The sequence below is a fragment of the Lepidochelys kempii genome, chromosome 13 (genome assembly GCF_965140285.1).
Source record: "Lepidochelys kempii isolate rLepKem1 chromosome 13, rLepKem1.hap1, whole genome shotgun sequence".
NCBI classification, from domain to species: domain Eukaryota; kingdom Metazoa; phylum Chordata; order Testudines; family Cheloniidae; genus Lepidochelys; species Lepidochelys kempii.
Genome location: NC_136392.1, coordinates 38,977,769 through 39,005,188, shown reverse-complemented (window position 1 = coordinate 39,005,188; position 27,420 = coordinate 38,977,769). Strand labels below are relative to the sequence as shown.

Sequence of the window (27,420 nt, the reverse complement as noted above, 5' to 3'; positions counted from 1 at the left end):
TAATGCTCTTCGTCAATAAATTCTCCCACCCAATGCTGGAAGAATCCAATCCAAATGCATTCCCTACCCATCCCCAGAAGGTTCATGGCTACTCCCCCAACAAAATCACGACCCAATCTGACAAGAACCTAACCCATACGTCTTTCCAATACATACTTGGCCAAACTCCACTCTTCGCTTTCCAGTCTGATGCCAACTCCAAACCCAGCTCTTTCATGACTAATTTCTAAGCTGCTTCCCGCATGCCAGTTACTCTCACAATCTTTAATGCCTCACATCCCATGCTACTGTAATTGCCATGTATTCTGAGGTCCTAGGGTTTCTTGTACAAATAATATTGCATTGATTTACATGCATCTGCATTAATTTTTGTTGCATTGCATCAGCCTGCATTGTTTTGCTTTCCATTGCCTTGCCTGAATTTGCATTGCATTGCCTGGGACTGCACAGTACTGCATTGTAGCATGGCTTCAAGCCTTACTGCATCGTTTTGCATTGCTTTTACAGGGTGTCCTTGCATGGTCTCCTGTTGCATTGCCTGGTGGTGCACCAATTTATACTGTGTTGTGCTATCAAGTGCTATAGAAACAGAGAAATGTAGGCTTGGAAGGGACCTCGAGAGGTCATCAAGTCCAGCCCCCTGGGCTGAGGCAGGACCAAATAAATCTAGACCGTCCCTGACAGGTGTTTGTCCAGTCTGTTTTTAAAAACCCCCAACAATGGGAATACCGCTGCCTCCCTCGGAAGCCGAGTCCAGAGTACAACTACCCTGATAGCTAGAAAGTTTTTCCTAACGCCTAACCTAAATCTTGATGGCTGAAGATTTATTTGTCTTACATTTATTATTATTAATTATGTTTATTATGGTATTCTGTAGGACCAACCAAGGATGGGGTCCCATTGTGCCAGGTGCTGTACAAACACAGAATAGCAGCCGTTCCCTGCCTGAAACATTTTATAGTCTAAATAGACAGACGCAAGGTGGGAGAAGGGGTAGAACGCACCAGCAGAGTGAACAGTATGATGGTGGCCAATGGCACATTAGTGCCACAATTTTTTTAAGGTGGGTTTAATTAGGAGGGGATCAGCTAAATGAAAGACAAGTGAAGGGATGTCGAATGTAAGGGAGGGGAGGGGGACAGTGCAGGGGAGAAGTGAGGCAGGTGTGATGTGGAGTCAAGGTGAAGAGTCAGTGGGGGAGGGAAGGAGCAGGTTGGAGCAAACAGCCAATCAGCACGAAGCAGAGAAAGTGCGGTTTGAACTCGAGAAAGTTCTGCAACTGTGTGAAAGTCCCTGCTTTGTACTGCATTTGTTCACATTGCAGAGACACATTGCATGGTGTTATGTGAGTGGAGCTGGGTGAATAACTGATTTGGGGGTTCACTGGCAGTTCTGAATTTAAAAAAAAAATCATTTGGGGTGGACCTGAAACCAAAATTTTTCAGAATTTCTGGCAAATCAAAAATTGAAAAATATCATTTCAGGTGAAACAAAACAATTTGTTCAGCTTGAAATAAAACATTTTGTTCCAATTTCAGGGGGCATTTTTTTAATGTTTTTGACATTTTAAAAATAAAATTGAAGGAAATTCTGAAACTCAAAGTCATCTCAATCCAAAAAATTGAAACATTTAATTTAAAAAATGTCAAGATGAAAATTTCAACATTTGGGGTTTTTTTAAGACTTTTGTTTTGATTTAAACAATTTGCCATAAAAGACACAAATTTGCTACGTTTCAATCAGCCCAAATCTGCATTTTTCAATGAAAGAAGTTTCTTCTGAAAAAAATTCACCCAGCACGAGTGATAACGAGCCGTTGCACGGCATTGAGTTGCGTTGCACAGTGGTTAGCCATTCCATTGGGTCGTGGTGCAGTGCACGGCATTGTTTATGATAAGTACTGTATGATGGAGCTGTTCCTGACAGCTGGGGATTGAACTTGATGACCTGAGAAGTCTCTTCTAGGCCTATGTTCCTATGTCTTGTATTGTTTTACCAATGGTGTGCTGCTGCCCTACGTTCTGTAGTATTTCTATGTTTCACTATATCGAAGTACCTTGTATCACATTATATCACACTAGATCCCATTGGATCACACTGCATCTTGGTTTTGTTCCAGTCTGTCACATGGTATTGCATTAATCCACACTGTAACATATTTTGTGGCAACACACCACCTATTGTTTTGAGTTGTGCTGTCTAGCTTGAACATCCATCATGCTTTGGCTTCTAAATAAAACTTTTTTTCCATAACACCCAATTCCATTCTGTTTTGCTGGCAAATGTTCTTCAGGCTACTGTCTCTGAGAGATGGTGGCAGAGACATCAACAAACGTTCTGATTTTTAATCTAAAAAATGATGAAGAAAAAGTCACCTAGCTGAGAGGAGGGTTGGTCGTCTGGTTAAGATCTAGGTTCAGTTCTGCAGACTCCATGTGTGATGATCTAGAAGATCTAAGGTTAGTTCTATGTATGACTTTTAGGCAAGTCACTGATCCTCTCTGGGCAAAATCTTCTAAAGCACCTAAGTCCCACTTTCAAAAGGAACTTGGCTATTTAGAACTTAACTCCCACAGATTTTGACTTCAAAGAGCATTAAGTGATTAACCTGCTTAGGCACTTTTGAAAATTACACAGGGAAACCCGGATGACCTAGAGGACAGGAGTAACGTAAATGGATGGAATTTAATAGGAAACAATGTAAAGTCATTCACTTAGGGGCTAATAACAACAATTGCTCCTATAAACTGGGGGCTTTTCAGTTGGAAATGACAGAGGAGGAGAAAGACCTGAGTGGATCAGTTGATCACTGGATGACAATGTGACGTGGTCATAAGAAAAGCAAATGTGTTTGTAGGATGTATAGGGTGAGGTATTTCCGGCGGAGATAAGGAAGCAGTAATGCCATTGTAAGAGGCTCTATGAGGACCTCATCTGGAATACCATGTGCAGCTCTGGGCATTCATGTTCAAGAAAGATCATAGAAACTTCAGACTGGAAGGAACCTCAACTGGTCACAAGTCCAGCCCCCTGGGCTGAGGCAGGACCAAATAACCGTAGACCAGCCCTGATAGGTGTTTGTCCAACCCGTTCTTAAGAACATCCAATGATAAGGATTCTACAACCTTCCTTGGGAGCCTCATCCAAAACTTAACTACCCTTATAGTTAGAAAGTTTTTCCTACTATCTAAGCTAGGAGGAATTCAGGTTGGAACAGAGGCACAGAAGGGCTGCAAGGATGATTAGGGGAATGGAAGGCCTGTTTTATGAGAGGAGACTAGACGAGCTTGGCTTGTTTAGCCTAGCGAAAGACAGGCTGAATGGGGGTTTGACTGCTCTGTATATATATACCAGGTAAGCAAACACCCAGGAGGGAAAAGAGCTCTTGAAGTCAAAGCACAAGAATAAATGGTAAATTTCCCATGAACAGTTGAGGAAATTAGAAGCTTGGGAACCATCTAAAAATGGAGGTTCTGGAACCACCTCCCACCAGAAGTAGTGGGGGGGATGGGACACCGTAACTAGTTTTAAGATGGAGCTTGATACATTTATGAGTGGGATTATATAATGGGGTTGCCTATGATAGCAGGTGACTAAACTTGATGACCATAGAAGTCTCTTCCAATCCTATGTTCCAATGTACCTATCAGCACCTATCTGCATCTTTAGGCAACCAAATACTTTTCCAAATCTGGCCCTTAGGCATTTTTGAAAATTTTACCATCAGTCCCTTCTGAAAATCATCAGCTAATCTTTAAAACACTAAGGCCAATTTTAAAAAATGGCTTCCTAATGTTAGGCAGCAAAAATCGTAATTTTCAAAGCCATGAATGTAAGTCAAGAGCCCAGCTCCCATCAATGTTCCATTACAATTGAAAATCTTCCCTGCTAAAGCCAAATGGATTGACTTTTGGGAGTAAGGAGAGAGTAGGATCTGGGTTTATGCAGAACTTCTGAAAATCTAGCCACTTCTTTAAAGGCTTTAATATGGATTAAGATGTCCATCTTTAGATCCTCTAGGTGGAAAAAGTTGACCCTGCTCCTTAAATTTATATGACACTCACTGTCTTTATTTCCTTTGCATTTCTCTCGACCTGGTCTTAGGTTTGTCTACTGGGAAATCTCAGAAACTAGTGTTTTTAAAGCCCCCATCTAGTCCAGTCATCCAGCTCAAGGTTACGATTTAGTCTATCACCCAAGAGCTTTCCTCAGTAGACTCAAAGAATCTCCCTTAGGTCGTCTCTGCTCCATCTCCACTCAGGGCAGGACTGACCCATGGAGTCGATTCCGCAAGACTTTCTCCACCTGAATCTAGTTTAAAATGAAGACTGGGGTTTCCAAAAGGTGACCAAGTGAGATAGGCACAAAATGTATATTGTCAGTCAAAAGGATTTGGGCACATCACTCTTTTAAACCCCTTTAAAAATCCCACCCCAAGTGCTCAGCTAGGAACTCATTAGCTCAGGTTATATCATAGAGTTGATGAATGGAGAGGCCTTTATCATATTGAGTGGAGCATGGTATGTCCATTTCTTGAAAATGGGCTAGGCTGGGGAGTGGGGGTCTGGTGGGTTAGGACAGAGGGGCCTGGGAGTCAGGACTCCTGGGTTCTATGCCCTGCTTTAGGAGGGGAGTATCATCTAGTGGCTTAGAGTGGGGATACTGGGAGTCAGGACTCCTGGGTTCTGATCCTTTCTTTACTACTGAATCATTGTTGGGGAACCCAGTGCCTCAGGTTCCCCAATGGTTATAATAATAACTACCCCACAGTGAGGGGGGTTCTGTGAAAATTAACACTTGTATGACAGCTGCTAGTGCAGAGCCAAGGGTTTGAATAATTTACAGCATGTTGTTCACTTTGTTTTTCACCACCAAGCCCACAGTGGATGTATATTTTAACTTAGTCATCTATGGTCTTTCCATTCTGAGCCCCACAAATCAAATCTGCCCCTAGCCATGCCAGTCTTCTACCCCAGAATGTCTCAAAGGGGAAACATCTGCTGCCAGTTGTTTTGATAAACAGGACACAGATGTTCTCAGGCAGGCTAAATCTGGAGACAGTTCTTGGCCTAACCACAAAGGCCTTCTGCTCGTGATACAAGGGGAAACGGGGAGTAAATTTAACCTTCCCTGAAATTAACCTATTTGCTCAAGCTCTGAGAATGACTCAGGGGCTCATGGCAGATGAACAACTGAACATCAGCTCCCAGAATGCTGCTGCAGCTAAGAAGGTGAATGCAAGCCCGGGACTTGGGATGTTTAATATGAAGAAATAACCTGTGAAAGCGGCAAAGAGTGCTGTGGCCCTTATAGACTAACAGACATCTATAAGGTGCCACAGGACTCTTTGCTGCTTTCACAGATCCAGACTAACGCGGCTACCCCCCTGATACTTAAGAAATAAACTGGACATTTAATGGACTCTATGGGCTAGTTCAATGGGATTTCCAAGGGAATTCCCTTTGAGATACACAGGACTGGAAGGGACCTCTTGGGTCATAAACTTATTAAGCAAGTTCCTAAAACTTTTGCCCCCCTCTCCTCCTAGGGGGAGATGGTTCCTGAACCCCCTCCTCTGATGGTTAGAAACCTTCTTCTCTTTTCCAGACTCAGTTTATTCCTGGCCATTCATACCCACTGGTCTTGTCCTTTAGCATCAGTAGCTCTTCCCCCGCCATGGTGCTTATAAATAACAAGGAGAAATGATGGCTCAGTTGAACGATGCTGACAATGACTTCAACATAGCCCAGATTTCTCCCTAAATTCTATTTTCAGAGTATCCAGAGTCTAACAGTCACACTGATGGGTAATTAGCACCTCTGGAGATCAGGTCACTTCCACGCAAGGGGAACAAGGAGTGTGACTTTAGGCACCAGTGTTTGCAAATGTCCATCTCTATAAACTGGACAAACTTTCCCTACCCTACAGAACAGGTGCTAGCGAGGGTGATTTGCAGAACTGGCTGAGAGCAGCTCAGTGAAAATCCTGAGGTCACGGGACAAAGATAAAGGAATCCGCCACCCCACCAGCGGTCAGAGCACATGGGGACTTTAAAGAGGCAGAATTACTCAGGCTGTGATCCAGTTGGGGGGTACCCAAGTTCTCAGGGGCAAGTGCCCAAGGATTTATGACAATTAGTCAGGTCTCCCAACTTTCAACTCATTCAAAATATGTTGGCTTCTACAGTATGGTGACACCTAACAGATAGATAGATAGATAGATAGATAGATAGATAGATAGATAGATAGATAGATAGATAGATAGATAGATAGATAGATGTGGGGAGGATGGGGATAGATAGAGAGATGGATAGAGGGAGAGATGTGGGGAGGAATGGATGGACGGATGGGTGGATAGCAGGGGATTGGGACATACAGTGGGTAGGGTTCTCCTTGGTTAAATCCCGCAAAACCATCTTCAAATGCAGCAACCAATTTTTTAATCCATTTTATTTTCAATCAATCTCACAATTCCCGTGTAAGTTGCAAGTTAAACGATGGAGCAAATGAGACTCTTCTTCCTCGCCAGAGTCCACGTTGACCAGACCTCAGGACACTACAGCCCTGCACACACAGACACACAAGGAAATCCAGTCCCTGCCGTGGGATGGGGGTGGAGGATTGAGGGGCACGGGGCTGAGCTCAAGCTCCAGCTTGGGCTGCCCCACGGGGACGTCCGGGGAAGGACTCTGCCCTCCCTGCTCTGGGTTTTGCGGAGCTCAGACCCTTCAGCGGCCGTTGTCGCGCCCTTTACGCTGCCGTGGAACATGGTCCCTCCCGGTGTCCGGAGAGGGGGCCGGAGCCCGGGAGGGCTGAAGATGTGGGGAGGGAATGAAGAGGACGAAGCAGTGCTGTCCCCTCCTAGGAGCCCGGAGCCAGGCACTCACCGCACCTGTGGGACACAGAGAGCAGAGGGGTTCAGCCGGTGCCGCTCACGGGCAGCATCCTCGGCTGGGAGAGCAAGGCCAGAAGGGACCCTTGGGACCATCTAGCCTCGCCCAGCCACGCCTGCGTCCTGCCAGGATGTCTGGGTTGAGCTGGAGCTCATCTTCCAGACAGAGACACCAGCCTTGTCAAACCGCCTCAGGGAACGGCCACTGCCCAGTGGGTGCCGCACACCAAGTCCCTGGGGAGCCGCAGCTGCCTCCGCCAATTCTCCCTGCTTCTGGTACCAGCCCCATTGCACCATGTCCCTGCTGTGACGTTATCTGATTACAATATGACCCTATAGATCATTGTTGCAACCACTGTTATATATTTGTAAAAAGGTTGTCAAGTGTGGTGTCTATGAAAAGGTTATGACTTGCTGGTTATGATTATGCTATCTGTATGCATGTGTCATTTTTGTATGTGATGTTATAAGTTGGCTCTATACCTGGATTTCAAATGTTTGCTCCTGGGGTAACACCCACAAGGTATTTGGCCAGCACATCTTGGAGGGACTGTTTAAATTAAGTGGCTCATCAAGAAACCCTTGGTTGGCAATGGACGATGGGAGACACCCATCTACACTGAGCGGACTGTCATGTAAATGTGCTGTCTGGAGTGCAGGTAATGGCTTCCTACAATGATTGAGTGAAATTGGGCATGGACATGTGACTTGCCCATGTGACTCCAAACTCCATCTTGTTGCTGTAATTTTCCACAGTAAGAACAATGGGATGCGCTCCACATGGCCGAAGCTATAAAAGGCCTGGAAACCCCTCCATTTTGTCTTCAATCCTGCTTCTTCCCTCTGGAGGAACGTTGCTACAAACTGAAGCTCTGAACAAAGGACTGAATGACCCATCCCAGCTGTGGATGCACTATGGAGACTTGACTTAGGCCAGCAGTTTAGTCCATCACTGTTACAAGCCTGAACCAAGAACTTTGCCATTACTGGATGTAATTGATTCCTTTAACCAATTCCAAATCTAGCCTTTCTTTCTTTCTTTTTATGAATAAACCTTTAGATTTTAGATACTAAAGGATTGGTACCAACGTGATTTTTGGGTAAGATCTAAGTTATATATTGACCTGGGTGTGTGGCTGCTCCTTTGGGATCAGAAGAACCTTTTATTTGATTAAACTGGTTGTAAAGAACCACTCATCTCTGAACCCAGTGCTTTTGGTGGTGATTTAAGAACTGAAATGCCAAGGAAACTGCTTTTATGACTCCTTGTTAACCAGTCTGGTGAAACAGGAGTTTACTTTTGTTGCTGGTTTGGTATATCCTATGGGGGATAAGCCACCAGTCTGGGGGTGTATCTGCCCTATTTCTCAGCAGTTCATCCTGAATTTGGGCATCCTCAATTCTGACCCACTGAGGCACGGTTACACCTGCCACGGAACCAGCTTCACAGGCACCTCTGGCCCTTTGTACATCTGGGCCCGACGACTGATCCTTAATGATCACGGGTGAGTGGTTATTGATTGACGCTAGTTGATCCTTGCTCTTTGAAAATTTAGTTTTGCTCTTTAATGAGTGATTGTTCACTTTTGTTCAATGATTTTTAATTGGTTATTACTGATAGGTGATTATAGCGTATCATCAACGAATCATTAATTCCTGCTTACTTATGGTTGATCCTTGATTATTGATTTTTAACATTAATTACTGATCTGTGAGTGTTGATTATTGATAATTAATTGCAGATTAATGGCTATTCAGCATTAATATTCAGCCCTTGGCTCTGGCCTCTGACAATCACTGACTATGGGTGGTGATGGTGATGGTGATGGCGGCTGGCTGCATGCTGATGGCGTGGGATCGATTCTTGAGCACGGGTTGTTGCTCTCAGCGGTGACGCGGGACCATGAAGGCAGCTGTTGCTCTTACCTTAAGCAGCGTGATGCCGGCGCTGTACAACAGGCTGAGCAGGAAGAGAGCAATGAAGGCAACAGGTGTCCAGAGACCGTCTGATTCCTCCTCTCCTCCTTCAACAGAGATGCCTTGGTCCTCCACTAGGCAGTGAGGAGCTGGGGATGAGACAAACGTGCCAGTTAGAGAGGCCTCTTCGTTAACCCAGGGAGCTGAGTGGGCACAGCGGGGAGCTCCAATCTGTGCTCTGGGCAGGAGATCCCTGTCCAGGGCCAGAGACAGAGGGTCCCTGCCAGGGGAGACCGGGCAGGCTGCAGGGGGAGACCCCCCCATCACAGGCTGCAATTCTCACAGCAGCCTCAGGGATTTCAGCCCCAACTTCCATTAAATTTCACGCCCTTTGGCTCCTTTACACACCCCAGCCACCCCGAGCATGCGATTCCCCTCCCCAGGCCAGCAACAGAGCTGGGCTGAGACCTGCCAATGCATAGCTCAATGGGGCCACGCACACCCATCCAACAGTGGCATCTTCCCAGCCAATGCCAGCTTGAGCTGTGCTGGGACCAGTTCCCGGGCAGCAGAAGCACCATTTCCCCCCAATCCCTATTTTTGGGGACCTGTGGAATTTACCCACAGAGCTGTTCTGAGACCTCCCTCAACTCGTATCATCCCACAGGCAGTGAACAGAGCACTAGGATGGGACTCAGGACCCCCATGGGTTCTATTCCCAGCTCTGTCATTGACACTGCAGAACCTCAGGAAATTCACCTCCCCTCTCTGTGCCTCAGTTTCCCTTCACACCCTTTCTCTGTTTGGATATTAAGCTCTTCTGGGTGTACAGCTCCTAGCATATTGGGATCCCAAACTCAGTGGAGACCTCTACACATGACTGTAATACACCTAATAACGGGGCCATCTGATGGGAACAACTTTTAAGCCACTACCCGCTTGGACTCCATTTCAACCCATGCTCCTAGAAGGGGAAAGATCTGTAGCCCATCGCCACATTTGGGCAACACTTGACCAGCCCACCCTCAAGCCCTACGAAAAGGGGGGAAAGGCACGGCCAGCCCATCAGCAACACCCTGAGCTGCCCCATATTGTCAGACACTGGAAACAGACGTGATGGCCCCCAACTGACTTCTCCCTTGGGGCGACTCTGCCACCATCACACAGCAGTGACCTCAGTCCCTGTAGGCAGACGTCTCCATGGCCCATTTCTAATTCCTTCAGCCGTCTATGTGGTTGTGTCATGGGGACTGAGTAAAGACCTCTCCCAACTCATCCCACATGGGACACCGTTCAGTCAGAGCCCCTTTCACCCACCACCAGCCTGGGCTCCCCTGGGAACCCGTTCCCAAGAGTTGGAAGGACTCACAGCCCAGCATTCCCTGAGCCTGTCCATGTGTCTTGTCAATGGCATGAACATCGCCTGGGAAATGGCCTGGAGCCTCCTTAATTTTGTACACACCTGGGCACTCAAAGGGACGTCAGGATCACAGTCCCGCTCCGCTTTATCTGGGAAACTACAGTTATTGAAACATCGTGGCCCAGAGACAATGATTCCCTCTGGGTTTGGTTTACAGCCACAGTGGAAGACCACAGCTCTCCAGATGTACAGGCTGAAAACTTAATTCTCCCACCAACGCACTCTATGACCTGGGCCATAGAGTTTGGTGGTGGATAATTGACATGACCTTCCTAGGTCTGAAACCTTGACTGGTGCATTTGTAGATCTTAAGGCCAGAAGGAACCATGACAGCATCAGGTCTGACCTCCTGTATGCCACAGGCCAGAGAATCTCACCCAGCTAGCCCACTATGGAGCCCAATGACTTGTCTTTGATGGCCGCATATCTTCCAGAAGGGACCCCAGGCTGGATGTACAAATCTCAAGAGATGGAGACTTCACCACTTCCACTGGAAGTTAGTTCCAAAGGTTTCCTTCCATATGTTGTGCCTTATTATTAATTTGTTCTCTCTGCATTTAACTTCCAGCCATTGGCACCTCTTAAGCCTTTCTATACTAAGTTAGACACCTTTAGTGCCTAGTGTTTTCTCGCTGTGACACAGGGCCAGAAAGGGTTACACAACTAGTAGGCTACTTAACCCAGATTTAACCTACAGAGACATAGTTAGTACTTCCCATTACGCCTCTGACATTTAGGGCAGTGATGAAGCTCCTCCACTCCTGTCTGTTTCTGGCAAGTCTTTCAAAGGTTCCCCAGCTGTGCCCCAGATTTCTCTTTACAGACATAGTAGTAGATAATGTTTGTGATGTTGTCATCGGCACCGACTTCCCCTCTGCCCAGTGGGTGCTCTGCCCCTGGCCCCACCCCTGCCCCGCCTCTTCCCACCCCTGCACTGCCCTTGCCCCACCCCCATTCCACCCCTTGACCAAAGTCCCAGCCCCACCCTGCCTTTTCTCACCCCAGCCCCGCCCTCTTCCCACCCCATTCCACCCCCTTCCCCCAAGTCCCCACCCCTGCCCTGCCTCTTCTCCGCTTCCTCCCCTGAGCGCACGGCGTCCCCACTCCTCCCCCTCCTCCCGGAAAGTCCTAAGCGCCGCCAAACAGCTGTTAGGCAGCAGGGGGGAGCAGGAAGCTGGGAGGGAGGGGGAGGAGCAGGGACATGGCACGCTCGGGGGAGTGGGAGAAGGAGACGAGGAGGGGGGAGCTTGGCTGCTGCTTGGTGCAGAGCACCCGCTAATTTTTCCCTGTGGGTGCTCCAGCCCCGGAGCACCCACGGAGTCGGCGCCTTTGGGTGTTGTGTGTTTACATATATATTGTTAGAGGTTGACAATGTAACCAAACAGTTCCTGTCTATCACTGTACTCTGCTGATTCAGAAATCAAAAGGAGATATTGACATTTAAATGAACTGTGAAGGTAGTGATATCACTGTCTTAAATTCTCTTTGAAGTATATAGAATCATAGAATATACAGTAAAGTACCTGCACATGGTGGGAGATAGGCAATTGCTTTATGTTAATCCAGGTAGCTAATTACTGGTGATGCTTAGGAAATAGGAAGTTACTTCAAAGGCACTATCCTTCACCCAAGGAATACCTGCTGTCAAGAGGCTGACAGTAGCCTGCCAGGGGTCTATAAAAATTCTTGGGCCCTGATCCTTTCATCTCAGATCTGCTTAAGCTTCGTCAGGGGAAGTTTGAGTCATAAGACAGAGGCCTCCAGTTCTATTCTGGATCACCCTGATATTGGCCATGGACATTGGACTATAACCTGATAAACTGATTCTAGAAGGGACTCGTTGCAACTCTGAAGCTAACCATCTCTGCTATGAAACTGACCTAAGAACTCTATTCCTACCTGTACTTTTTAACCAGAAGTCTCTCTCTCTCTCTCTCTCTTTTCTTTTTTAATAAATTATAGTTTAGTTAATAAGAATTGGCTGTAAGCATCTATTTGGGTAAGATCTGAAATATTCATTGACCTGATGGGCAATGTCTCCGATCCCTTGGGATTGGCAGAACTTTTGTATGATTAACAAGATTTTCCATAATCCTCATCATATTTGACTTGGCTGTCTGGGTGGGAGCTCAAGGCTGGGTTGCTTTAAGGGAACTGTATTTCTGGATTCTGGGTAATCAGTAAGGCATTGTAGAAGCTGTTTTGTTGTTAGTTTGGTGAATCTATCAGAATAACCACCAGTTTGGGGGATTGTCTGCCCTATTCTTTGCAATATGCCCTACTTGGGCCATCTCAGCATGGCCCACCAGGGACCCCGGTCACTCTCCATGGAGGTACTTATACATATCAATGAAGCCATCTCTTGAATGTCTCTTTCATAAGCTCAGCCGATTCGGCTCCTCCCATCTCTCACTGGAAGGTATTTTCTCCAGCCCTCTAATCATTTTTCTAGTTCTCTTTTGCACTCTCTCCAATTTTTCAAACTTCTTTTTGAATATGTTGACATAACAATGGCGGTACTGCATCGGACCAGTCATCCATCTACCCCAGTAGCCTGTCTTCCAACAGTGGCTGATACCAGATGCATCAGATGGAATGGCCAGAATGAGGCAATTATCAAGTGATTAATCCACTTTCATACAGTCCCAGCATCTGACCGTAAGAGGCTTAGGGACACCAAGAACATAGGGGTGCATCACTGACCATCTTGGCTAATAGCCACTGATGGACCTATTCTCCATGAATTTATCTAATTCTTTGCTGAACCCAGTTATGCTTTTGGACTTCACAACATCCACAGGTTGACTCTGTGTTGTGTGAAGAAGTACTTCCTTGTGTTTGCTTAAAACCTGTGGCCATTTAATTTCATTGAGTGACCCCTGGCTCTTGTGTTATGTGAAGGAGGAAATAACACATCCTGATTCACTTTCTCACCACACGCCATGATTCTATAGACCTCTCTCAAATCCCCCCTAGCTGTCTCCTTAGATGAACAGTGCCAGCCTTTTTAATCTCTCCTCATGGAAGCTGCTCCGTAGCCCTGTTGCTCTTCTCTGTACCTTTTCCATTTCTATTATATCTCTTTTGCGATGGGGCGACCAGAACTGCACGCAGTATTCAAGCTGTGGGCATACCATGGATTTATACAGAGGCAATATGGTACTTACTGTCTTATTATCTGTCCCTTTCCTAATGGAGCCTAACATTCTGTTACCGCTTCTGACCATTCCTGCACATTGACCCCAGAACTGGATGCTGTATTCCAGTGTCGGTCTCCCCAGTGCCGTACTCAGAAGTGAAATCACTTCCCCTGATCACCACTCACCTGTTCACACATCCAGGGACAATGGGGACAGAGCTGGTGGGAATGAAGGCTCCTAACTCAGTCTCACCCTGCCGCCTAGCTCCCTGCAGACATAACACCAGGTTCCTGGAGGCTCTGCCTCCACCTTATGTGGTCAGGTGAGGACGCATCTGCTAGGGGTTCTGACACCAGAGTGGCTAGGGCTACATTGCTGGACAGGTGCAATGGTTAAGACACAAGTCTTGGAGATGGGGGGTCAGGGCTCTATTCCCACCTCTCCCACTGACCTGCAGTGTGACCAGAGACAAGCCACTTGGGCTGGGGTCTTTAAAGGACTCTTAGGCAATTAGTTGCCACTGAAATAAACTCATAATTCCAGGGGGAGATTGGTGTCTCACCCCTTCGAGCATCCCAGATATAATCCTTTTGTGCCAAAATACCCCCTCCCAGCCTCTCTGTGATGAGACTGTGAGCACCTTGCATTAAGGATGTTTGCTCTGTGTGTTCATGCAGCACCCATCACAATGGGGCCCTAACCTTGGTCAGGACATCTAGGAGCTGCAATATCATGAACAATAGCAAGTCACTGCCGAGGGATGGGCAGCCAGACTCATGACACTGCATGAGGATGGAGGGATGCATAGGGGATATTGCATAATTTCGGACGGATGGATGGATGTTGTAGACGCAAAGGTAGACAGATGACACTGCTGATGTTGGACGAATGGACAGGGATTGCAAAAGGGAGAACAGACAAAATCAAATATTGCCAAGGGAAAGATGGATAAACAGACATAGTGCAGAGAGAGAGACTGCAGGTGGGCAGGAAAATGGACAGCTAGTAAAGAGGGAAAAACAGACAAAGGTATGGCAGAGGATAGGATGGATGGATAGATCCTGCAGAAGGAAGCTTTGATGAATAGATCTAGATAATGCATAAAATAATGCATAAGGAGACTGGATGGATAGTAAGAGATACTTCAGAAAGAAGGGTGGTGAATGGATAGAGATGATGTAGGAGGGAGGCTGGGCTGGTGGATAAGACATCCAGATGGCCCCTGCTAGAAGAAGACATCCCATTGAACACAAACTCTGGCATGCTGCATTTTTATTTGGGCATATTCCACACACAGCCACGCTCTGTACACCAGAGCTCCCACAGCTTTACACACAGGCTAAGACGAATCCCAGAGCCCACGAGGTTCCCTGGCCATCTCAGATACGCCGTGAGGAGCCCACGCGGCTCTGCTCCTCAGTAGCAGGTGACGTCGGTATCGGACAAGATCACAGAGACATTGACGGCGGTGGGTTTACCGGAGGCTTTGTCCACGCTCCGGTGGACGAAGGTCATGGGCAGACCCTCGTGCCCCACCACGCAGGCGTACGTGTCCCCCCGCTCCCATTCAGATGCCAAGACATTGAACTTGCTGTAGATGAAGTAGCGCTCCTCCTTCCCGGCCTCCCGGACGGGGCCGATGTTGGTGTAGGCTTCCTGGGGCACGGGCCGGTCCTGCTGGGTCCATGTCACCAAGATGGCTCTGGGCCGGAAGCCGGAGGCCAGGCAGGTGATGGTGGCCGATTCCCGGAGAGCCAGCTCCTCAGCGTGAGGAGGGAAGATGTAGACAGAAGGGTTACGGGGAGAGACCGCTGCAACAAGGAAACACCAAAGGGTTAATTGTGGGGGATGAGAACCAGGAGTCCTGGCTGCCATCCCCCACACAACCCCCCTGCTATAACCCACTGGACCCCACCCCTCACTCTACTCCCAGAGCTGGAAAAAGAAACCAGGAGTCCGGACGCTCCGTCCCCTTCTGTCTCATAAATTTGCACATTTCATCCCACCCACAAATGTGTAATGCCTAGTCTCACTGACCTGATGCCAGATCAGAGCTAGCACCCCCTGGAGACAAAAGGACCTGGGTCCCATTCCCCACACCCTGAGCCAGCCAGCTTGGAGCTAGCAGCCCCTACGGGGGAAAGGAGGGTTCTTACCATGAATCTTGTGGATGGTCTTGACAATGGCCGATGGGATGTCTGGGTGCTTCACTGTGCAGGTGAACTCCTCCCCCGCCTGCCACTCCTCCACGCACACCCGCAGGATGCTGGTTGCACTGTAGGTGCCATTTTCCTGCAGCACTGGCTCCCTGGAGACCATGGCCAATGGGCCCCCACTACCCCAGTTCCAGGAGACCTCCAGGCTTCCGGGGGTCTCCATGCTACTCACCAAACAACTGATGGTGGCGTTCTGCCCTATGTAGAGATCCTCCAGGGAAGGGGGAAGGAGAAAGACCTCCAGAGGATGTTGATTACAGTTTCCGCCACCTGGTTGGGGGCAGGAGGCAGCGTTGAGGCCTGAGATGAGTGAATACTCAAGAGGCACCAGCTGATAACTAAGTGCCTCTGTCTCAGGGGTGCAAAGCCCAGGGGCTGTTTTGGGAAGGGGCCGAGGGTCATTGGGGTGGGAAATAGGGCACTGGGTTCCCTGAGGGAAGGGGAAGGACCCTCATCTCATGTGGTGTCGGGAACGGCGGCTGAGGTTTTCCAACACACCCAGGGATTGCGATTCCTGGGTCCAATTATTATTATTTGGGTCTCTGGGTCCCATGAGCAGATCTGAAGGTCTATGGCTCCGATGGGAGAAAGCCCCATTGTGGAAAACATGGCAGGGGACAGACCTGCCATGTTTGCTCAACTCAGGGTCCTTCCAGCCTGAAATTCATGAGCTCAATGAAGATGACAGAGATGGCAGCTGGGACACAGAGAGGAGAAATGACCTGCCCATGGTAATTCCTGACTCCTTTCCCCCATGCTGTAATCACTAGACACTACTCCCCTCCCAGAGCTGGGGATAGAACCCAGGAGTCCTGGCTCTCAGCCCCCTGCTGGAAGTACTAGATCCCACATCCAGAGCTCAGGATACAACTTGCATCCCCGAAACTCCTCCCCACTACACAGGCAGAAGGTGCTGATTATATTTTACCGCAGTGATATTCTGGCTGCTGGTCTCCCAAGGTCCCTCAGGGGTTGAGACCACAACTCTCACTGCAAGCCGATGTGGGAGTTGAGAGCGTGAATCCCTTTGGAAACCCCAGCATTGAAGCCTGAACTGGTGCTAGCTCCCTCACTCGCCCCTGGGGGTAATGGGGGCCTTGACCATATTGGGATGAACAACCCTCTCATCGCCCTTTGGAAGCTTCAACTCACAATTCCCTGCCTTCACCTTGACCTTCAAGGTTTCATTCAGCGTCATGTGCCACACCAGGCAGAAATACTGGGGCCCCGCTTCTCCTTCCCCCTTGGGCCTGGGGACTCTCAAGATGCTCTGAGCGGAGTAGGCCTGGCCAGATCTGACGATGGGGCCACTGCTGTACTGGGAGGCAGGAACTATGGAGCCGTTGTGCTCCCAGCGGAAACTGATGTCTGCTGGGAAGAATCCAGTGACGTCGCAGAGGAACGTGTGGGAATCTCTCTTCCCTGGAGTTTCCTCTGGGTCCGGGCAGGAGACACTGGCTGAGACCGTAGGCTCATGGGCAGGGTAGGCTGGAAGGGACAGAGATGTGATATGAAGCTAATTTCTCTCCCGGAGATGGACTATGTCTCCACTGAGTCCCTCAGTCGAACATGTGAGGGGTGACCAACCTTGGCCATATTTATTATGGTATTTGCTGTTTTTCCTTAAATCCACAGCTCATGCGATGGCCAGGGAATCTCAGCTTTCATTTAATCAAAAAAGGAAGGGTCTGTCCCCACTGACTGCAAAGAAAAGTTTGAAAACATGATCCCCACACACTCCCTTTAGCTTCCCGGCTCACCATCCAGAAAACAAATGAAAGCAACCCAACATTTATAAAAATCTCTAGATTTCTTTGCACCCATTTCACAACTTTGTGGTTTGAAAAATTGAAAAGGGCTCAAAGAAGAGCCTCAATGATGATTCAACAGATGTAAATGAGAGATTTAAGGAGTTATATTAGTTCAGTTCAGGGCAAACTGAAGAAGTGACTTGATTAGTGTATGAATACCTTCCCAGAGAGAAACTGTCGGGTACTAAAAAGTTCTTTAATCTAGCAGAAAAGGCAGAACAGGAACCAATGGCCGGAAAGTGAAACCAGTCACATTCAAATTCATTGTAAGGCAACAATATTGGAAGAAAACCATCAGAACAAACTATCAAGGGAAGTGGTGAATTCTCCATCCCTTGAGGGGTTCCAATCAAAACGGGATGTGTCTCTAGATGAAGCTTTAGTCAAAGACATGTTACTGGACTTGATAAAGGGGTAAATAGGTGAAATACTCTGGCCAGGGAAACATGAGGTCTGACTAGATGACCGAATGATCCCTTCTGGCCTCAGACTCAATGAATCTAACTTTTATGGATCCTCCTCTATTTCCTCACCACCCTAATGGATTCTAGTGAATTGCAAGGGCTTCATTTTCCATGGCCAAAGCTGGTCTGAAAACCTTCACCATTACTATTATTGTGGTGGGGTCTACTGGCTCAAACCGAGACTGCAACCCCCTCCCGCTAGGTGATGTACGGACGTGAAAGAGAGCTCCGTTCCAGAAACAGACACTGGCTGAAAGAAACCAAGGAGCCTTATCCCCACTTTGCAGGCTCAGGCACAGAGCAAGAGTAAAGTGATTTTGGCTGAGTTTGCAAAGGGAGTCAGGACTTAAACACAGACATACTCACTCGTGTCCATGAGTGGCATATCCTGGGTGACTTCTCCAAAACAAGGAAGTTTCACTTTGCAAGTGAAGTTGGTCCTGCTCTTCCATTGCTCCAAGGTTATTTTGTGGGTGCTGGTGATGCTCTGAGTCCCATTGGCTTGTTCCGGGGCTCCTGTCTCCACCTCAGAGCTGGCTTTCCCATCCACTTCCCAAGCCACCTGAACATCTACCAAGATATAGCCCAGCACCAAGCACGTCACACGGGCTGTCTCCCCAATCAGGTCATCGTAGGACGGCTCGGTGACATAGACGGATGGAGCCACTGAGTTACTGAGACAGGCTGAGGAAATACAAAGGACTCATCTCAATAGGGAAAGAAGAGCAGAAGACTCCATGAATTCCCTGGGCCATGAAGGATACTACAGTGATGGGTGTTACAGAAGATTAGAGAGATACTGTCATTCCCCTAATTTTGTGATCCCTCAATTTCATGGGATGTTAGAAGGAAGGAAGAGAGAAACTATTGAAAAAAAAGCCTCTTTCTAGCTATCTAACAATCCCTTTCTGCCTCTCCATCTACACTTTCCTGTGCAACATCTATGGCTCCATCTATTTATTAATAATTATTCACATATATACATCCCCTTTCTCACTCCATCCATCCATCATACCTATCTTTCTATCAAACCATCATATCCATCTTTCCTTCCAGTCATTCATCCTTCTAGCCACAGGATCTATCTCTCTATCCATCCAACCACCATATCTATCACTGCATCCATCCATCCCTCTCCCCACCCACTCCCAGTATCCATCTCACTATTGTATTTCTAAGTCACCCATCACCCTGGGATCTGGGCACAGTCCCACCTACCCTTAGGCAAGGCTGGTTTTTGAGTAACCCTTCATCCCACCCCGCCATGCATGGCCATAGCCCCTCACCCAAGCACTTGCTGGTGTTGTGCACGAAGTGCTCCATTCCCCTCGCTGGGTGGGTCACTTTACAGGTGTAGACGTCCTCCTTCTCCCAGCTCTTCTCTCTCGTCTCGAATGGTGACGTTCACTCGGCTCTGGCCCATGTAGGAGCCGTCTGTGCCCTTCCAAATGGACAAGTCCGTGGTGGGAAGGTTCCCCTTCTCGCCATTCACCAGCCATTCCACTTTGGCTGCACCGGGGCTGAATCTCAGGAGGAGGCAAACCACCTCCAGCTGCTTCTCCAAGGCGTTGCGCTCACAGGAGGGGCCTAGGAGGCGAACCTCAGGATGAATGAGAGCCTCACATACTGAGAGCAAAGAGAGAAAATGGATACCAGGTCAGAGGCATGAATCAACTGCATTTGTACAGCTCTGAGGACAATGTGCTCAAGTCCTGAATGACAACTGAGAGAGGAAAGTTTTACCTTTCCCTCCTTCCTTCCCTCCGCACCATTTCATCGATCTATCACTCTGTCTAGGTCATTGCTCCAGCCATCCCTCCTTGTATCCATCCATACTTCTGTATCTCCATCTGTCCACCCACCTAGCCCACTCTCCATACCATCCATCCCTCTCTCTTTCACTCCCTACCTCTTTCCCTCTTCACTCTCCATCCATACATCCATCCCTTTTCTTCTCTATCCTCCCTTCCATGGACTCTGTCATTCTATTGCCCCACTCCCTCTGACACTTTATTGCACACTTCTGCCTCAGTCTTTTCTTCATTCTCTGGCATCCCAATGTAGCTCACCATTCGTGATCTCCACATCTATCTTTTTATGGGAGGGAGTGTGCTCCACACTGCACTGGTAGGTGTTGTTCACCAGGTCCCAGGCAGGGACGGTGAGCTGGCTGACGAGGGTGAAGGCCCTGCCACTGCTCTGTGCCGCAGCTGGGAAGGTCTTGATCCCATTGGTCACTGTGCCAGAATTCCACTTGATGTCCACGGGCTCCGGGAAATAGCCAGTCACGAGGCAGGCTACAGTCACCTCACAAGTGGAGCTCCCAGCAATGTCGTCACAACAGGGGAACAAAGGGAACACAGAGGGGGGTTGTGGGAGCTCTGTCAGAGAGAAAGGCAAGTCAGGACGTTAAGAACTGAGAATCCTAAACCCAAAGAATGGTGGGACTCCAACCTCATAGGGGGCTCTACAGAGCCAGGAGCCCTGGCTGTCAGCCTGCTCCCCTCTCTATTCCACCAGACCCCACTCCTTCCCAGAGTCCTAGAGAGAACCCAGGAGCCCTGGCTCCCAACCCCCATACACACACAAACCCACTAGATCACTCACTCCTTGAAGAGCTTGTGATGCATACAGAGAGATGCGCTGAAAGGAAACATTTGAATAGCTATTATCTCACTACCCTTCCCTTTCCAGGATCAGTCTATCCCCAGACCTACGAGAGGAGTGGGGTCTTGTGGCTTAGAATGGGGGGGCTGGGAGCCAGAACTCCTGGGTTCTATCCCCAGCTCCAGGACAGCAGTAAAGTCGGTTTTTTCACACACACGCCCCCCCATGGCAGGTTCTCTAAAAGACACCCCCCCACACACACACCAGAGACTTCAATCTTTTCTGCGCTCTGCAGGCTTCATGACTGAATCTCTGGTGAAAACCAACAAACAACCAATATGGGCCAAAAAGGGGAAGTTGAGACAAGTGAAAGTTGTTTTTTCACGCCAGCACTCGCCCCATCCAATCCAATTTTCACACCTTCTCACCAGCTTCAACACTAAAAGCTCCTGAGTGGGCGTCACTGATAGATAACAACCTATAATTATCTTTGATGACCATTGTGGGGGAAGAAGAGGGGATGTCCGACAGGCAAAGAAACCTCAGATGAACAATCCAAATGACACAGACCACAGTGGGACACATGGACAGAACCCCCCGGTCTCCAGGGCCGGGCTGCAACCCACCATGGCTGATAATTTGGTGAGTAAATTAGAGGAAAGCGGCTGCTATTGGGGTGAGTACAGGGGGTGTTTTAACCCTATCAGAGTGAGCACCTTTAGGGAAGAAAACTTTGAAGAGAGGGGAGCAGGACTCCTGGGTTCTCTCCCCAACTCTGGGAGGGCAGTGGGGTCTGGTGGTTAGAATGGGAGTGGTGTGGGGGGAGGGATAGCTCAGTGGTTTGAGCATTGGCCTGCTAAACCCAGGGTTGAGAGTTCAATCCTTGAGCGGGCCATTTAGGGATGGGGCAAAAATTGGGGATTGGTCCTGCTTTGAGCAGGGGTTTGGACGAGATGACCTCTGAGGTCCCTTCCAACCCTGATATTCTATGATTCTATGAATCTATGGTGCTGGAAGCCAGGACTCCTGGGTTCTATCCCCAGCTCTGGGAGGGGAGCTGAGAAAAGTGGGTAGAGCAGTGGGGGCTGGAAGCCAGGACTCCTGGGTTCTCTCCTCAGTTCTGGGAGGGGAGTAGATTAGAGTAGGGGGCTGGGAGCCAGGACTCCTGGGTTCTCTCCTCAGCTCTGGGAGGGCTGTGGGGTCTAGTGACTTAGAGCGGGGGGACTGGGAGCCAGGAGTGTTGTGCTCTGTTCTCACCTATGAAGGGCAGTGGGGTACATCCCCCTGTGTGGACCCAAAACCAGGGCAGGGTGCAGAACATGGCTCCCCTGCAGAGCCTGGATATGCTGGGGAGGTCGGGATGGGTAACATAGGCAGCGCTGTGCCCCCCGCCCCCCACAGAGACAGGGGAACAGAGGTGCTTATCTCACACTCCACCTATAAGCTGGGATAACAGCTTTGAAAGGGGTCCAGAGCTGGGCTAGAAGGGGCTGCACATCAGGAGTGAGGGGCACTGGCAGGGCTGTGGGGGAGCCCAGGGCTGTGCTGGCAGGGGCTGTGGGTCGGGAGTGAGGGGAACCAGCAAAGCTGTAGAGGGAGCCCAGAGCTGGGCTAGCCGGGGCTGCAGGTCAGGAGTGAGGGGCACCGTCAGGGCTCAGGGGGGCAGGGCTGGGCTAGCAGGGGCTGCAGGTTGGGAGTGAGGGGCACCGGAAGAATTGGGGGGAGGCCAGGGCTGGAATAGCAGGCGGCTGTGGGATGGGAGTGAGGGGCACAGGCAGGGCTGGGGGGAGCCCAGGACTGGGCTAGCAGGGGCTGCAGGTCAGCAGTGAGGGGCACTGGCAGAGTTGTGGGGGGCAGGGCTGGGCTAGCAGGAGGATGGGGGTCAGGACTCAGGGACATAAGCAGACATGGGGTGCTCAGGGTTGGGGGGGCTGAAACTAGAGGTTTGGGGGAACAGCTGAATTGTTTCTAAGGGGCTTTTGTTGTCTCCTCTCTTTAGCCCAGTCGCAAATATCTGCAACCAAAAACTTTCTAAACTGAGGCATAATTTCCCTTTAGCATGTCCCTTGTCAGAGGTAAAACCCTAAACTCACCGAGTGTGGGAACACGTCTCTCTGAGCCGTCCCAGCCTCCCTCCACCAGCTCTGTGCTCATGCTCCATGCTGAGGGCCGAGCATGGGGAGTTCCCAGCACAGCTAGATGTCAGCTTGGCTGCCTGGGGCTGGACGTAACTGGCAGCCCCTCTTCTGGCAACAGCTCAGAGTTCAGGCTCCTAATTTGGCCTTTGAGTTGAGCTGGCTCCGTTTTTGCGGCACATTCAGCTGGTGACGCGTTGGGCTTCCTTTCCAGGGGGGATGAGCTCTGAGGTCTCCGGCTAAAGCCCACTGGAGATGCAGACCCCGGTAACTGCTCCCCAATGCACTTCAAGTTTGGGCTTCTAGAAAGTGAGGCCACTGAAATTCTTGGGAGATTTCTCCTGTAGAGTTTAGGAAAGTGTCCAGCAAAATCTTCATCCAAATTGGTTAGAATATGAGTGTTTCTTGAGTGGGAATCTGGCTAGAAAGGTCGTGCGCGAGGGGGCATGAAAACCAGTCGACTACTGAGTTTGGGGGAGGGAAGGTTTTTTACTCTAACCCCAGAACTCTGACCCTAAACCAAACCTTAAACCCAACTACTTAGACACCCAACTCTGTCCTAACTCCCTAACCAGGACCCTAACCCCAGTGGACAGAGGCACCAACTCCTTAACCCCAACACCCTAAACCTCGCCCTTTCCCTATAGTCCTATCCTCATCCTGACCCCGGCTCTCTAGCCCCTACTCCCTAACTCTGACCCTCAACTCTGACCCTCTCGTCAAACCCAACCCCTAACCCTAACGTCCCAACCTTATCCCCCCAACCCTGACTTTAGATCGCTTAGGCTGCAATGGTCCTGGGATCAGTAGAGTCCTCATTCTTATTTCTCTGTAAAGCTCCCGGTGCAATGGGTCCCTGATCCTAGATTGGGTTTTCTAGACCGCTGTGATACAAGTACTAACGACCAATTATACCCCTCACCATAACCCCAGCTCTAACCCTAACCTCCCCACCTTGACCCTCTAAGCACCAGAGTTTTGATATCTCCAGTCTAGTATCAAGCATCCCAAAACAAGAACTATCAGAACTTGCAAATTAGTCCCTTGGGTTAGGAACCAAGAGTTTCACTAACTCCCTCTGAGAAATGGCATCAGACCCGGTAGGAATATGATGGTTGAATGACTACAAGATTGGCTAGAAATCCAATCATAACACAACAAATATTGAACTTGAGAGTGGAAAGGTATTTGACCCAAACCATTAAACCATCACCCTTAATTCTACCCCACCAACCTCTAGCCCTTAACCCCAGCACCTAACCCTAACCCTTAATCCTCCTCCCCTATGTATAATGATAACCCGAACTCAAACCCAAAGGGCCCATATGTCCTGGGTTGACTTGAACAGCCCCAGTCTTTCCTGCAATGTCCTGGGAACTCATTGGGGATATCCAACAATGTGCGTTTGAGCCACAGAAATGCTTACGAGCCAGTAGGGGCCAAAGATGTTACTGCCTAGGAACCTAATGAGAATATAACATTTACCCAAACTAAAATCACTAGTACAACGGGGTCTGTGCAGCACAAGTTAAATTGGGGGCCCTGCTCCTGGTGACTCTGTGACTCCGCCGGGAAGACGGGGGCAGCCTCTCTCAGGCACCCACTTACACACATCAGTGTCACCACAAGCTGTCTGCTGTGCTGAATGGAGCAGAGTGGGGCTCCGTTAGGGGACGCTCTCCCCCGGCATTGAGTGCTGGGCCCAGGGCCACGCTAGGGCCCCCGTGCTGCATGGAGCGGGGTAGGGGCTGCGTCTCATGGCCTCGCTCTCTCTCCCTTTGCAGCCAGCCCCACGGCCCCGTCTGTCTTCCCCCTGACCTCCTGCACCGGCGACGACACCCCCCAGGTCACCTTTGGCTGCCTGGCCAAAGGATACTTCCCCGAGCCGCTCACCGTGACGTGGAGCCCAAGCGTCGCCCCCTCGGGCGTGAAGACCTATCCCTCCCTGCTGCAACCTTCCAGCGGCCTCTACGCGCTCAGCAGCCAGGTCACCGTCCCGGCCAGCAGCTGGAAGTCTAACACCTATAGCTGCAACGTACAACACCGGCCCACCAGCTCCAGCATCTCCAAGGAAATCCCAAGTAGGGACGGCGCGGTGCAGCCCGGGGAGGGAACGGGAGGGGTTGGGGGTCTCTCAGATCCCTGATCTGGTGACTGCTGCAGGGAGAGAGGATGGGAGCCTGCCGGCGCTGTGAGCCAAGGGAGTCACCACTGTGGGAGGAGAGATGGAGAGAGAGAGACACCACAGAGAGATGGGAGTGAATAGGGACAGGTAGATAGTGTTGGGTATGGAAAGAGAGAGACCACGCACCAAAGGGTGGAGGGACGAAAAGAGAGACCATGCAAAGAGAAGCGATGGGTGCTGCAATGCAGGGAAAGGGGCAGAGGGCTCAGTAGGGAGCCCAGTGCTGCAGGGAGTGGGGGCTCAGTAAGGGGCGCCATGCTGTGGACAACAGGGTGCTGGGGCTCAGTAGGGGGCACTGTGCTCCAGGGAGTGAGGGCGGCCCAGGAGGGGTCTGTACAACAACTAACCCCTGCCACCCTTCTCCCAGAGCCCATCCCCATTGAACCCGAGGTGCACGTCCTCCACTCCTCCTGCAACAGCAAGCCAGGTGCCATCCAGCTGGTGTGCTTCATCTCCGGCTTCTACCCTGAGCCTTTGACGGTGGAATGGCTGGTGGACGGCAAGCCCGGGCAACTTTCTGGTGACACCGACTCTGCCAAGAAGGACGCCAACGGCCGAACCTTCAGGACCCGCAGCAATGCCAGTGTCTCCCAGGACGAGTGGCTGGAGGGCAAGACGTACACCTGCCAGGTGTACCACCCGGGCACCGGAAGCAAAAAGCAGGACCATGCCCACAAGTGCAGAGGTGACACTGAGCGGGGCCAGGCTGCCTAGGAAGGGGAGGGGGCACCGGGCTGGGCTCGAGGTGGGAGAGGAGTGGTGGGGGGAGACTGGGATGGGCTTTTTAGGGGACAGGGCATGAGAGGAGACCAGGATGGGCTTGGGCAGGGGAGACCCAGCGTAGTGGCTGACCCAGGCTCTCCCATCCCCAGAAGAAACAACATCTTCCAGCGACATCCAAGTCTTCCTGGTGCCCCCATCCCCCACCGCCCTGTACGTGACCCGGAGACCCATGCTCACCTGCCTGGTGGTCAACCTGCCGAGCGACTCTGGCCTCCGGGTGGTCTGGTCCTGGGAGAAGCCAGAGTCCATTAGCCCTGATATCCTGACCCTCAATGAGCACTTCAACGGCACCTTCACCGCCTCCAGGTCCATGCCCATCTTCACCCGCGACTGGGAGGATGGAGAGACCTTTACCTGCAAAGTGGAGCACTCAGATCTACCCTCGCCTCTCATCAAATCCATCTCCAAGAAGCCAGGTAAGAGGAGCTCAGGGTCCCTAAGGGGAAAGACTCCCCTATCCCCACCCCCAGCAGGGGGGGATGCTCCTTAAGAGGAAGCCCCAACCCCCAACAAACTGGGATCCTGGCCCCTGAGTCCCTTTCCATCCCCAAATCCACACCCTCAAATTGTGCTCCAGAGATACCAGCTCCCAGTCCCTAGCCCCTCCATCCTGAAGGAGAGAGGGGATGTTCCTACCATCCTACACACACACACACACACACACACACACACACCATCCTTATCCCCATGTGCCCCAGATGAGTAATGTGCTTGGCTCATCTGTGTCCTCCATCCCCATCCACCGAAGGAAAGCACTCCACCCCCGGTGTCTACCTCCTGCGCCCCCACAACGAGGAGCTAAGGAGCAAAGAAGACTCCGTCAGCCTCACCTGCCTGGTGCGGGGCTTCTTCCCCGAGGACATCTCGGTGCAGTGGATGAAGAACCATGAAGGTGAAAAGGAGACTGACAACATCACCACTCCGCCCATGAAGGACAAAGATGGCGACTCAAACTTCTTCCTCTACAGCAAGCTGAAAGTCAGCAAGGACAGCTGGAACAGCGGGGACACCTACACCTGCATGGTCATCCACGAAGCCCTGCAGATGAAGTTCACCCAACGCAGCATCAGCAAAGTCTCTGGTAAATGAAGACGTCTCCTCCCAGCCCCACTGGTAGCATTGTCCAGTACAGCTTCCTGTAAATAATCTGTGTGCCCTCAGTGATGACAAGTGAATAAACGGAACTAGCCTGAGCTCACCCCCAGGTCTCCTTGTTGTGGTGTCACTGGGTGAAAACTGCAGGTCGCCCAAGGTGGACGAGGTCCCAAGTTGCAGGCTGGGAGAAACCGAGATGCTATAAGGCTGGGGGTGCTAATACCCAGATCCTGTATGGGTGGATACATATACACCATGGATGGATACATAGATACATGGGTAGATTCCATGAAAGGAAAGATGAGTAGATGCCATGGAAGGAAGGTAGGTAGATATGTGGGTCCATGCCATGTAAGGAAGGATGAATACATGCATGAGTACAGACACAGCATGGAAACAGTGATGGAGAGGGGGGTAGATGCACGGTTACACATATACACACGGACATACTGCGGAGGAACAGACACATTCAAGCCAATCTCAGTTGGAAAGCCAGGTGTTCAAAGAGATGATTAGACGGATACATACTTCAGGGGGCAGGCGATATCACCAAGAGATATCACAAGGAGGAGGAGAGAAATAGAAAGATCATTATTTGGATTAAATTAACTCCTATGCCCCCAACTGAGACCAGGACCCTGTTGGGATGGGGACGGCACAGACAGTGGGAGACAGTCCTTCTCACAACCTAAATACAGAAAGAGGAGGAGGAGAAACAGAGGTACCAAGAGTGGAAGGGACCTGCCCAAAATCACC

At 50.0% G+C, this 27,420-nt stretch overlaps 3 gene segments (V, D, J or C); 2 read left to right on the top strand and 1 right to left on the bottom strand.

Moving 5' to 3' along the window:
- The window catches only part of LOC140896666 (immunoglobulin heavy constant mu-like), a 49,081-nt gene extending 46,855 nt beyond the window's left edge, over positions 1-2,226 (top strand). Inside the window, exon 10 of the C gene segment in view lies at positions 1-2,226. This exon is cut by the window's left edge and continues 881 nt beyond it.
- Positions 1-26,724, top strand: part of LOC140896669 (Ig gamma-1 chain C region-like) — a 75,998-nt gene extending 49,274 nt beyond the window's left edge. Inside the window, 4 exon segments of the C gene segment in view lie at positions 24,386-24,682; positions 25,154-25,471; positions 25,659-25,985; positions 26,318-26,724. Of these exon segments, the coding sequence occupies positions 24,386-24,682; positions 25,154-25,471; positions 25,659-25,985; positions 26,318-26,658 (1,283 nt within the window).
- LOC140897140 (immunoglobulin heavy constant mu-like) lies at positions 6,883-22,620 on the bottom strand. The segment is given in 8 exon segments: positions 6,883-6,891; positions 8,818-8,957; positions 14,847-15,179; positions 15,525-15,854; positions 18,226-18,543; positions 19,146-19,485; positions 19,929-20,240; positions 22,560-22,620. Coding segments are annotated over 8 exon segments (1,843 nt in total).
- Positions 26,725-27,420: the final 696 nt, after the last annotated feature.